Source organism: Ceratotherium simum, chromosome 24, assembly GCF_057802395.1.
Source record: "Ceratotherium simum simum isolate JZ-2026a chromosome 24, ASM5780239v1, whole genome shotgun sequence".
Classification (NCBI taxonomy): domain Eukaryota; kingdom Metazoa; phylum Chordata; class Mammalia; order Perissodactyla; family Rhinocerotidae; genus Ceratotherium; species Ceratotherium simum.
Window position 1 is genome coordinate 12713747 of NC_141923.1, and position 12928 is coordinate 12726674.

Below are 12928 nucleotides of genomic sequence, written 5' to 3' on the forward strand. Positions count from 1 at the left end.
CGGGGGTCCGGGCACGCGGGGCAGGGCGCGCGCCGCCCGGGGCTCGGAGGGCGGGCCGGCGGGCGGGAGGAGGGACTCGGGGCGGCGCGCGGCCCGAGCGCGGGCCGGCCGGCCGCCGGAGGGCGTGCTGCTGGGCCCCGCGCGCCGGCAGGGCGGCGGCGGCGGCGGCCCGGGAGGCCTGCCTGCTGTCCGGCCGCCCGGCCCGCGGGCGCTCGCGAAGTCGCGCGCCGGCGAGCCCGCGGCGGGGCGGGGGCGGCGGCGGGGGCGGGCGGCGGCGGCGGCCAGTGGCGGGCCGCGCTGAGCGCCGCTCCCTCCGCCGGCGCCCGCCCCGCCCCGGCCCGCCCTCCCGCAGGGCTGCGCGCCGGAGCCCGTTCCGCGTCCCCGCCGCCGGGAGGAGGTGCCCGCACGCTCGCGGCGCGCGCCGGCCGCCAGACTCGGCCTGTGGGCGATTTCCTCCGGACCCGAGCTCCCGGCCCAGGAGGAAGATGCAGACCTTTCTGAAAGGGAAGCGAGTTGGCTACTGGCTGAGCGAGAAGAAAATCAAGAAGCTGAATTTCCAGGCCTTCGCCGAGCTGTGCAGGTAAGGAGAGACGGGGCTCCGGCGCACCGGGACCCCCGCCCGAGCCCGGGTCAGCCTCAGCGGCTCTTTGGGGAGGTTAGGGCAAAACGGGAAGGAGCGGGGCGCGGGACGCCGAGTCCCAGGAGCCGGGTGGCCGTGGGGGCCGCCGGCTGTGTCCGAGGGAAGCGGTGGCCGGTGCGGGCGGAGTGGCACGGAGCAGGACTCTCAGATGCGCGGGGATCCGCGGTGGGGAAGCCTCCCGCCGCCCAGGGCGCGGTGGGGAGGCTGCTCAAGGTGGCAGAGGGACCTGGGAAATCGGGGGATCCACGCTGTCTGCCTGTGGCTGGAGGTTACTTTTAAACTCTTTTTCTTCCTTTGCCACCTTCCCTTCCTGGAGAAGGGCACCACTGTTCATATGTTCGTGGACCACCTACTACGTGCCCCGCGTGTGCCGCTCTTGAAGCTGTCATTGCGTGTCGCGGGTTAAGCCTGTTTGAAGCGAGTAGCAATACTTGGCATGTATGTGGTGATTTGCTGTCTCATTAGAGCCTCCCACTGGCCTTGAGAATTGGCCGGGGTGGTGATTCTGGGCCACGTGTTTGAGAAGGGGGATCCATCCGCAGAGAGGTAGGGTACCTCGCCTGGGGTCGCACAGCTAGGGAGTGGCTGGTGCAGAGGAGGTGCTGGGTAAATGCATGCGGTGTAGAACGGCCTTCCTCTATCTGGCGCGCCCTCCCATCCCCGTGCTGGTGCTCAGTGGTGGAGACTCCGGGTGTTTTAATAAGATTTCGTTCTTAATCCGTTACAGAAGCATCGAGTCTTGGGTCAGGTATGCCTCACCTGGCTCCGTAGCTGTGGCTTTGCTTCTGAGAAGCTGTTGGTTAAATCCTGTTCTCAATGAAAGCCTAAGAGAATCCAGCTCCCCAAGCTTTTTGCAAAACTCTAGGTGGAAACCTTTTGTTATGCAGTGTCTCAGCTTGGTAGATTTGATTCTTGAAAAGGGGCCCCACTTGCATTTTTGTCCCTGTTGGGTCCCCAAACATCTTGTGTTGTGAACAGTTGGGTTTCCTTATCTCCTGGCACGCTGGAGCAAGTGGCTGGTCTGAGCTGCTGGCCTTCCCAGGTGGGCTGGCAACACCTCTGTGCCCCTCGTGTCTGTCCCAAGGGCCTGCTGTCCCCCTGCTCCGTGCAGACCCTGCAGGCACTCTTCTCCCTGCAGCCGGAGGGGCGCACCTTGTATGAAACAGCTCCTGGATCTGCATTCCTTGGTCTGGGGATGGAGTAGGCTGCCTTCTCTCAGGCTGTCTTCCCCATGAGAAAGCAAGCTTTTCATGGTCGGAAGGGCATGTCGAGCAGCCTGGGGATTCACAAGGAAATTGGGAGGAACTCTCAGCCAGAGCTCTGAAAATGGGTGTGAGGACTTAGAGAACATTAAAAAGAGACACTTGAACATTCCACCACAGATACACAGACTTGTGGAAAAGGTGCCCTAGACCTGGAAGAAATGCGGAGGAGCCCCTTTGACGTGTCTGTGAAGGCTAGTTCTGGTGTCCGGCGCCGGAGCTCCCCCTGCAGTCATCTAAGCCTTGGGAAATCCCAGTTAATACCTTGCACCCTTGTTACTGAGGTCTGTCTGTATTTGTGTCATCCTGTGTCTGCAGCGAAAGCATGAGGCTTGTCATCTGGTTGGTATGTTTTGCTCAGTAATTAGGAGGCTCTTGCAAAACAGTTCCAGCCGAGACGCGCGGCTAGGTCCTCATGCTGGACTTGAAGATTGGCGTTGAAGATTGGCGTTCCCTCCCTGTGGACCCCCTTGCCTTTAAGCTGGAGGGATTCAGGGCAAGCTACGATGTCAGCCGTTCTGGGGGAGATCCAGTGTGGAAGGTTCATTTCTCTAGAAGGGTTGTTGCATTGAAAGTCTAGTTGCCTTCTGGCCAAAATATTGGATTCAAAGAGAAGACAGAAAGCATCTGGGTCATCCTAGAACCTCAGAAAGTCCACTTTGTGTTTTCTTTAGGGAAGCTTTAGATATTTTGTCACTTAAGCTTAAGAAGGAAAAGAAAATACCAAAAAGAGTTTTTCTATTTCTTCTATCCTTCATTACTCTCGGGGCAGTGCCCCCTGGTGGCCACGTTTCTACAATGGGTGCAGAATGCTCCCACCCTTGAAAGGGTGGCCACAGCCCTGTGCTGTTGTGTTTGTTGTGAATGCTGGTGGTGGATTTTAGTGGGCCGGGAGGTGATGTGGATGGACATTGTCACGTTTTCAACATTCGCAATCTGGGGGTCCAATGCTCCTGTTTTGATGGATGTTGAATCGTCTGTAAATTCCCTAATGAAAAAGTCCAGAGATGTTTGAAAATGACCTGAGGCTCTGCTCCGAGTGTTTGGCGCAGTGTCAGCACCAGAGAGGATGACCTGAAGGGATGGTGATGAGTTGTTTAGTTGAACGTCAGGCCTTGTAAAAATCTTAGAGCAGGAAGGGATGTTGAAGATCATCTCATCCAGCCCCTTTGTTTTACAGATGGGGAAACAGGCATGCGAGGGGGCGGGTTCCATACTTTTGTCCCCTTTTGTTTAACTTCTAGAATGGGCTCTAACGGGCGACCTTGAGACCCACACAGAAAGCAATCACTTTTCTTCCTTGGGCATCTCCACAGTAAGGCGGACCCCTTCGTCATCTTCACAGGGGTCCAGCTGCTGCCTTTTTGTCCTAGAGATGCTTTTACTTGGACGGCTGAGTCGTGCCCTCAGCAAGCGCAGTGCTTGTTCTCCGGGGGGAGCATCACACACTGATGACGGCAGCAGCGGGAAGCCTGGTCCTGCCTGCATACTTATGTAGGCATAGGGGCCAGCGCTCCAACCCTTGCTGCACCTTGGTAGTACGGGCCCTCTGACTAGTCAACAGATGGGCCTTTGACTCAGCTTGTTTGCTAGTGGGACCGTTTGTTCCTGTCATTCTGTTTCTTCCCCTCTCTCAGGGACATACTGTGGCTACATTCTCTCTTACCCCTCCCACCTTCCTTCCCCTTCCACAACACTGGGGCTGCCTCGCGGCTACCTCACGCCCTCTCTGTGGCTTTTTCAAGATGCCCAGAAGGGACTTCAGAGGCAGAGCAAACAAGTAAAGCTGTTAGTTGCAAATTCTGGGTGATTTTAGTTTTTAATCTGCTTAGTTCTCCCTCCACAGTGCCCCGGCTGGAAATGCCAGCTGACCCCCGATCCCTTTGTTCGCGTTTTCTGTGCCAGTCCTCCCTCGCCTTGCCACTCTTCTCTTTCCTGCCGCTGCACCTGTGTTGCAGGAGGTGGTGACAAGGCACATGACTTCCTGAAGCGTTTTTGTGTAAAGTGTGGGTGACCCCCTGTCCCTCTTGGTGGTAATATTAGCTGACTTTTCAATGCAGTCCTTCCAGGCACCTCATCTCACTCAGGCCTCCCAGCAGCCCAGGGATGGAGGGGTGGGGAAACTGAGGCTTGGGGAGTATAAGGGACTTGCACAGCCATTGGGCTTCCCTGAGCCCAGTCCTCTCCGCCAGAGGACACGGCTTCCTCATTAAGTGTCTGTTCTTTGCGTGGGTCAGGCCGGGCCTTCCTGGAGGCTCCAGAAGCAGGAGAACGTGTGTGAGGTTCTTGTCCCTGAGAACCTGGGAGGCCAGCGGGGCTGAATAGGCCTGTAGGAAGCGTGTTTATGGAGCAACCTCAGACCGTGTTATCCTTGCAGACTTTCCTGCCGGAGCCCTTTTGTACAGGGCCTCCAGGAGGAGCTAGGCCCAGAGTCCACTGAGGCTCACGGTCACTGAAGGCCTTCTGGCGTCTGGGCCTGTGTCAGGCAGGAGGTTGGGGGACAGCAGAGCTGGGAGTGTGATGTTAACAGTAACCTGGCCTGGGAGGCATGCCAGGGAGCGTGGGGTGCTGCCACCTCCTCCAGGCTGTCCCTTCCCCTGAGAGCCTACGTTCCTTCCTTTAAAAGGTCTCAAAGGTCCTTTTCTGCTGGGATGGCTTAGCATTCTGGACTGGGATTCTTTGGTGAGCTTCTTAGTGGGGAGGAAGGAGGATCTTTCTCAGGCTTAAGTGATGCTGGTTTGTGGGTGGGCATTTTTTTGTTTGTCTTAGTGTTTGGATTTGGTACCATTTTGGGGGTGTGGTGGGGGAGGAAGTAATGACTTAGTTTCCTTTGCTGTAGTGCACCGGGACTATCTGTAACTTAGCCTTGCAAATAAACACCTTCCACCGGCATCTGAGGGAGTAAACTGGACTTACTGTGGGAGAGGATGTCCACCTGGACACTGCTGTCTGTTGAGGAGACTGCCTGGGTCCCAGACCAGGTACCACAATGGACTACCCGTGTGACCCTGGGCACGTGCCTTCACCCCTGTGCCTCAGTTTCCTCATCTGTAAAGGGAGGATAATAACAGTACTTAGCTCCGGGTCATTACGCGCGTTGAAGGAGTCGATATGCGGGACATGTGAAGTGCCTGGAGCTCTCAGTGGTGTGGCTACTGTTACTTTTTTGTTGTTGTCCTTGGGGAGGGGTGAGCGGGCTGCCCGTGGAGGCCTCTCTGTTCCGGGGTCTTTGGCAATTGTAGATTTCGTGTTCTTGGTTTGGGCAGTTGGCGAGCGACCCTAAGGTCCATGATGGCTGCTAACTGATCATCCTGCTGGGGTGTGGGGTTTGTGGGGCGGCAGGCGTGGCTAGGGAGGGGCCTACCCTGCCTGGCTGCCTCCCAGCATCGTGTGTTCTTCTTTAGCACACGGCCCATTTGAATCTTACAGCCCCCAGGAGGCAGGGGTGCTGTCCTCACCTATTTTAAGGCTGAGGAACCCAAGAAAATTATATGTTAATCAAGATGATACTTTCATTTTTTTAAGTTTGGACATTCGAGAAGAGTTTGCGCTGGGTTTCCTGAAAATGCCAAGAGTCTCCACGAGCAATCATTATTATTAGCTGACAATTATGGTTTCCTTTATCTTTGTGAATGTTTAATACATGTATATGTTAAAAAAATCAGAGGAGGGGCCGGCCTGGTGGCGCAAGTGGTTAAGTGCCCGCGCTCCACTGTGGCGGCCCGGGGTTCGCTGGTTCGGGTCCTGGGCGCGCACTGACGCACTGCTTGTTAAGCCATGCTGTGGCGGCGTCCCATATAAAGTCGAGGAAGATGGGTGCGGACGTTAGCCCAGGGCCAGTCTTCCTCAACAAAAAGAGGATTGGCAGATGTTAGCTCAGGGCTGATCTTCCTCACAAAACAAAAACAAAAACAAAAATCAGAGGACTCAAAGTACACAAGGAAAAGTCTGTCAGTTTCCTTGTTCCTGAGTTCTGGACATTCAGGGACAATGGCTGTTGGCAGTCTCTCTCTGTAGGTGTTTGGTGCAAACACAGGGGGACACGTGTGTGCGTGTCTCTCTATACACACCGTTCTGCCCTGGGCTCATTGCAAGGAACACTGTGTCTTAGAGAAATCATGCATCACTGCTGCATTTGGAGACAGTTCTGTATCATTTGCCTCCTTTCTTTCTTTCTTTTTTTTTTTGTGAGGAAGATCAGCCCTGAGCTAACATCCATGCCAATCCTCCTCTTTTTGCTGAGGAAGACTGGCCCTGAGCTAACATCCATGCCCGTCTTCCTCCACTTTATATGAGACGCCGCCACAGCATGGCCTGACAAGCAGTGCATCGGTGCACGCCCGGGATCCGAACCCCGGCTGCCAGCAGCGGAGCACGCACACCTAACCGCTACGCCACGGGGCCGGCCCCATTCTCATTTCTTTAATGGCTGTGGGGTCCAGCTCTTAAAATGAGGGACTGTATTTCTTGCCCTGTGGTTGGGTTGGTAGACAGCCGGGCAGTGAGAGCCCTGCCCCATTGCCGGATGAGTGAGTGTGGGGTCAAAGGGCACAGACATTTTACTTTTTCACGTCAGTTCTGAAACTGCTCACAGCGACATGGCAGTGCTCACAGATGACAGTGATGGGCGGGCCTGTCACCCATACCCTCTGCATCGTGTGGACAAACGGTTTTTGATCTTGGCCACACACACGGGTGAGAAATGGCACTTTTGATTTGCATTTCTTTTAAGTCGGTGAGACTGAGTTCCCGTTGTCGGGGGCTGACTGTGCATTAGGCAGGCCTGGTACAGAGCGAGGGCGCCTCCGTCCCTAACCTTTGGGAAGTCCTGCCTCCACTGGTTATTTCTCCCACATGGTGTAGCAGATATGGAGGCTTCAGTAAAGGCTTAGTGAAGAGCTTCATGAGTGCAGTTCCTGGGCAGTTGGATGTAAATAGGGTTTCTGTTCCCACTCGTATTTTGTTTTTTGTTTTTTAATTTTTTTATTTATTTATTTTTCCCCCAAAGCCTCAGTAGATAGCTGTATGTCATAGCTGCACATCCTTCCAGTCGCTGTTTGTGGGACGCGGCCTCAGCATGGCCAGAGAAGCAGTGCCTCGGTGCGCGCCCCGGCTCCGAACCCGGGCCGCCAGCAGCGGAGCGCGAGCACCCAATCGCTAAGCCACGGGGCCGGCCCTCCCACTCGTATTTTGAATTCAGCTGGTGAGCTAGCTTTTTGAGGGAGTGTTCTGGTAAAAGGTAAGATTCATTTTAGAAAGCACATCATCCTTCAGATGTTGCACCTACTCCTTCCCTGGCAAAGCCACAGTCTTAAACACCTTCCCCTTCAGGCATGAATCAGGCCCACCCAGCTCTCCCCCTCCACCGGCCCTGGGGAAGCCGGCCTGGGTGTGTGTGGCCTTGCTCTGGGGAGAGTGCCGGAATCCCCAGAGGGAAACCCAGGCGCGTGGGGGCGGGTGGGGGGGTAGGGGGTGGCTTGTCCAAGGTCACACAATGGGATGTGGGGGGCCTCGCCCACCTCCAAGACCAGCGCCCTCTCCCCGCTGCCTGCTGCAGCCTCCTTTCAACAGCACTGCCTCCGGCCTTGTGGCTGAGGGGGCCTGTTGGAGCAGCCAGGCCGCTCCGCTGGGCTGTCTGAATTCCCCCTGGTGCTTTGTCTTGCCTGCTCCAAGCCGCCCTCAGAAAGCAGCTGCCCATGTGGCCTCTGCCTCCCCAGCTGGGCCTCATAGGCTGGATTCTGCAGGCCCCTCATGGTGCCAGGCTGAGGATTGTGACAGCTCCCGGACGTGCCCTCCCGGCCCCCTGCTTTTAGGGCTCAGCGGATGGCTCTGTCACTGGCTGTGGTGATTTGAAAATCACTCCCATGAGGGAGCCCCAGACTCCTGTCTTCCCCCTCCTGGCCTGTGGGTGCTGGGTGCCCACCCTGGGTGGCCAGAGACTGTCCTGCCCTGTTGACTGCTCGTGGTGTCCAGGGCAGCCGTGCTGGCAGAGCCTACCGGGGGGACCCTGCTAAGCTGCCTGCCACCCCTGGAGGGAGAACCAGGACACACAGTCAGGCCAGAGCCCCGCCCAAAGACAGCATCTGGGCGATGCCATTTTTTCCCCTTTCTTGGAATCTTCAGCCCTTAGTGACCCCCAGTGGTGGGCTTGTTCTTGCTCTCTGGACTTGCTCGTGGTCAGCTTATTGTCTGTGTCTCCTTCGACAAGCTGATCTATAAAGGTAGAGACTGGCGGTTTCATTCACTGCTGAAACCCCAGTGCCTATACCAGTGCACACAGGAGGAGCTCAAAAGCAGCTGTTAGCCGGTGAACAAACTGACTGGTCGGGTTTGGAGGCCTTCTCCATATCCCTCTGGCTTAGCCAAAGCCACTTGTGCCTCTGGCGTGCTCTGAGCCAGGAAGGAAACCCCAGGGGTCGCGGGAGATGGGAACAGAAGGTGGTGGGTCCCAGGTCAGGGAGGAGCTTGTCGGCTTCATTCCTTCAGTCTTTTATTCACTCAGCAAATCCTGAGCATCTACCCCAGCCGGCCCTGTGCTGGTGCTGGTTCCCGGCCTCATGCACTTAGATGCCTGGTAAGGAGGTGAAGGTAAACCCTCACACAGATACACTTAAAGTGCTGCAAGGTGTAATGAGAGCCAGGAAGCCTGCAAGGAGGGGAGAGAGCTGTGGCAGGGGTGGCTGGAGCCACTTTAGCACCATGTGGTCAGGCCTGTCTGAGGAGGTGACATTTAATGAGGGGGGCTGAGAGCCCTTTCCTCTAGGAGCTAAAGATCCACGGGGCAGGCGGTGTCTGCTGCCTGGAGGCCCTACGCCTTGGCCTGCCTCTGTCGTAGCCCTGAGTTCCCGTGTGGACTGAGGACAGCCATATAGGGAAGGGCAGGCCGGTTTCCACTTTAGACAGGTGGTTGAAGTGGGCAGCAGGGTGTCCTCCTGTAGCCTTGTTCTCTGACAGTGTGATGGGAGGCCAGGTGCGTGGCCCCTGGGACCTTCCACCTGAGGCAGCAGCTGTGACTGGGGGCCTGGGACAGAAGGCCGGTGCTCCCCTCTGGTCTGGCCCAGCCTGGCCTTTGTGTTCAGGAATGTGCCGTTCTGGCCTTGGGAGGCTGGGGTGGGGGGATGGGTGAGGATCCTATGGCCCTTGTAGGCCCTAGGCCAGCTGACCTTTCCCTCAGCTCAGGTTAGGCCTCAGGTGCCCAGGGGGCGGGGATGGGAGCCATGGCCTGATGTTGGTTGCTGGTTCTCTTATACCCTCATTCACCTTCCCCCAGGCCGGTGAACTTGCCCAACACAAGAGGCACCTGGGGCACAAGTGAGTCACACACATCCTGAGTCCACCCCTCCCTGGAAACTTCTCCAGGGAAGGGCTCTGGGAGTCTCTGTTTAGCAAGAGCCCTGATGCTGCTTCTGGGAAACTGAAACTGTCATTCCCAAAATGTGATACTAGGCCTCACCCCAGAATGGTCAGGCAGGAGGAACACCAGGTTAACAGGCTGCAGTGGTCTCCTTACTGCGGGGCTTCTCCAGAACAGGGGCTCTCCGGGAGGGCGTCTGGGATGTCAAGGCTCCCGGGCTGGTCCATCTGGGACCCCCTGTGTGGGACTCGTGTTCCCTGGAAGCACACCCTCGTCTGGCACCCGCCTCAGCCGCCCCGTTCGAGCCTCGTCGCGTGGGAGCGGGCAGGGCAGGGACCCCAGGCTGCCCACTCAGCTTCCTCGCTTGCTGGTTGCTGCCTGTTGGGAAGGCCTCTCTTAAAAATCTCTTGCCTCTGGCTGCTGGTTTGCACTGGAGTTACTTAAAGGTGGGTCCCGAGACTGAATGGGAGCCAGTTTTTGCTCAGGAGACATTCCTGGGGACTGGCCTGGCCGAGTGTGACGCGGATTGTCAGGCTGGGACTGGGAGCAGAGGTGGTAGCCCAGCCTGTGGGGCTTCACTCTGCACACCTGTAGCTCCTCACCCACCGTCTGCATGCTCGGGTGTTGGAGCCTGAGCCATGACACCAGACTTGAGGCTCATTCAGACAGCCCCTCTCGCTTCAGAAGGGCCGTGTTGACGTTCCCCCCGTTCCTTCCTACGTTCATGGCTCACACCGGATTTCAGAGTGCGAGGAGAACCTACTATGGCCAGGCACTATTGCGGATAGGGAACCTCCCCTCCCAGATGGGTGGTGTGTCTCCATTTGCTAGGTGACAACACTGAGGCTCGGGGAGAGGCAAGGTGACTGGCTCTGTCACACAGCTGTGAGTGGCAGAGCTGGGCTTCACCCTTGGGGCTGGTTGACTCCTGAAACTGCTGTTTCCACCTGCCAGGTGGCCTTCGTCTCCTTGAACGTAACGTCCGGGCACCATGGACTTGATACTTGTTTCAGAAGAAAACCCAGGCGTTGTTTTTGGAGCGTCCTCTGTGTGCTGCTGTTGGGCCCAAAGGGGTGGTGGGGCAGCAGTGAACTTGGAGCACAAGACCCGCCCGACTGGCTGTAGATGACTGAGCAGGCCATTCCGCCTGCCCGAGCCTCTGCTCCGTCTGTGAAGTTGGCCTGGGACACCTTCCTCGAGGGCTGGTGAGCACGGCAGGTGCTTAATGAATGGTAGGATTTCCCCCTTCCCTCAGGAGGCCGTCTCCCTTTCCCTCCTACCCGACCAAGCTGGGGCCTGGGGCCTTTGACACCTCTCTGGTGGGACCCGCAACCCAGGGCAGACAGCTGGCCTCCCTGGCCCCCCATCTTTTTTTGGTGTGGGGGTCCTCCAGCGTCAGTGACCAGGACACGCCCCCGCCTCCCGGCTCACTGCTTCCTGGGGGGCCTGGGGTGGTAGGTGGGTACAGAGTGGACGCCCCTGTGGGAGTTTCGCTTTCGTTTTTGCCTCACTTTGTTTCCATCCAGCAATCGAGGGCTAGGGTGTGGAGGTGAGGAAACACGCGGTCCCCACCCTGGGGCGCCCGTCCTAGTGCAGGTTTCCAGGCCTCCTCTTCCCCCTGGAACATCTGGGGTGAGCCCAGCCATCTTCTTTTTAAAAAGCACCCCCTCCCTTGTGGTCATACAACATGTATTTATTGAGTGCCTGCTGCATGCTGGGTGCCCTTGGGTTCTGGGGATCCAGCAGCGAGCACTGCAGAGTCCCCTCCGGCCCCAGGGACAGCCCGAGGCCACAGAAGGTTCTTCCCTGCTGTGTGCTGGGCTGGATCCCTTGGAGGGGAGGGGGTAGCAGGAGCGCAGGTTGTGTGGGGTTCTCTTCTGTTCTCCCCTTGGAGATTGGGGGGCTCTTGGAGAGGAGAGAAGGGGGGCATGTTGGCATTGTGGGAGTGTTTGTGAGTCCCTGGGTGCAGGGTCCTGGGCTCATGGGTATCTTTATGAGGAACGTTCAGTCCTGGGGGACTGTTGGTTCCTGTCTGGATGGAATTTCCTCTGCACCCCAGCCCATGTTCCAGATAGCAAAACGAAGGCTCAGAAGGAAGATGCAGAGTTAGCCCCGTGTTGTAGAGCTAGTAGGAGGGGCAGCTTGGATTTGAACCTGGCCTTGCTGATACTAAAGTTTATTTTCTTTTTTTTCTTTATTGTGAAATTTTTGTTGTACATTATTGTTTGTCAGTCACAATATAAATGCATCCCTTCACCACTTGTGCCCACCACCCTAACCCCCTTGCTGCTGGTAACCACCACACAGCTCTCTGTCCGCGTGTTGGTTTATCTTCCACTTATAAGTGAGATGATGTGGTGTTTGTCTTTCTCTTTCTGGCTTATTTTGCTTAACATAATACCCTCCAGGTCCATCCATGTTGTTGCAGATGGCACGATTTTGTCTTTTTTTATGGCCGAGTAGTATTCCATGGTATATATATACCACATTTTCTTTATCCACTCATCAGTTGAGGGACACTTGGGTTGCTTCCATGTCTTGGCTATAGTGAATAATGCTGTCATGAACATAGGGGTGCATAAGCCTCTTTGGATTGTTGATTTCAGTAAAGTTTATTTTCTTTAAGATTTTATTCTTAAAGTCCTAACGTTCATTGTGGGATCCTTGAAAAGGAATTCTGACCATTCCATCAGAGGCCTGTTCCCGCCTCTGTGGGCAAGTCTGGGCAGGAGCTTCGGGGTCCTGTTGGGAAGGAGTTCTGCTTCCTGCAGAAACAGCCCCTGAGTCCCCGGCCCTCCCCTTGACCTGGGTGCAGCTGAGTCTGTGCGCTGCACTTTAAGGAGGTGTGGGTGCTCCGTTCCTCGCTGCTCTGGGGAGGAAGGTCCAGGCCTGAGCCTCTGGGCCTCACAGAGGCTTCATCTGTAAACTGGGAAGTGCCCCTGCTGGTGAGGACTGTGCTTGTTCCCTTGGGGGAGCTGATGCGGCTGTCCCTGGCCGTGGAGGAGGGCTCCGGGGTCCTCCTCCAAAAGCGCGCACCAGCCTTTGCTTGAGCCTACAAGGTTGTCCCTGCGCGGCGTTGTTTTCAGTGGTATCAGAACGGTTTAGTGCTGGAAATAACAGTCGCCCCTGTTTCTGGAGTTCCCGCTACTGGCTGATGCTGTGCTTTAAGGCTCTCAGTCCGTGTGCGGAAACTGCGGCTCAGAGAGGGTAGGCGACCTGCCCGGGGTTTTGTAGCTGGTCACTCCTGGGAGTGGGATTTGAACAGCAGTCTGGGTGAATCCAAAGCCCGTGCCCTTGACCAGATTTTTTTCTTTGTAGGTGAAGGCAGAGGACAAGACGATGTCTTTCCTTTTGTCTGAGCTCTTCTCCACCGACCCGTCCTCAGTGTCCCTTAGTTGTTAACTTTCCTTCTTTTCCTTTCCAGTTTCAGTTGGGCGCCTTGCTTGCCTGGAGTCGGGAAATTTAGGTGCTGGCTCAGTGGATACCGCTCAGGCCAGGGAGGCTGGCTGTGGGTCTGCCCGGTGCCCAGCCACCTGTTAGCAGTGTCACCATCTGTCTTGTGGGTGCTGAGCGTGGGCTGCCCAGTCTGGGAAGGGCTCTGTCTGGATGGCCTCGGCCAGATTCCCAGGATCCTGCCATTTCCGCTGTGGCACACTGCTTCCTTGAAGTGCT

The 12928-nt window shown here is 56.6% G+C and overlaps 1 protein-coding gene across 2 annotated transcripts in view; it reads left to right on the forward strand.

Moving 5' to 3' along the window:
- Window positions 1-367: 367 nt before the first annotated feature.
- ITPK1 (inositol-tetrakisphosphate 1-kinase) overlaps window positions 368-12928 on the forward strand; it is a 178508-nt gene continuing 165947 nt past the window's right edge. Inside the window, exon 1 of one of the 2 annotated variants that reach the window (XM_004434218.3) lies at window positions 368-580. In XM_004434218.3, the coding sequence (XP_004434275.1) occupies window positions 486-580 (95 nt within the window). In that variant the 5' untranslated portion in view covers window positions 368-485. The remainder of the gene's footprint in view (window positions 581-12928) is intronic. The other variant, XM_087448033.1, reaches the window with a different exon arrangement.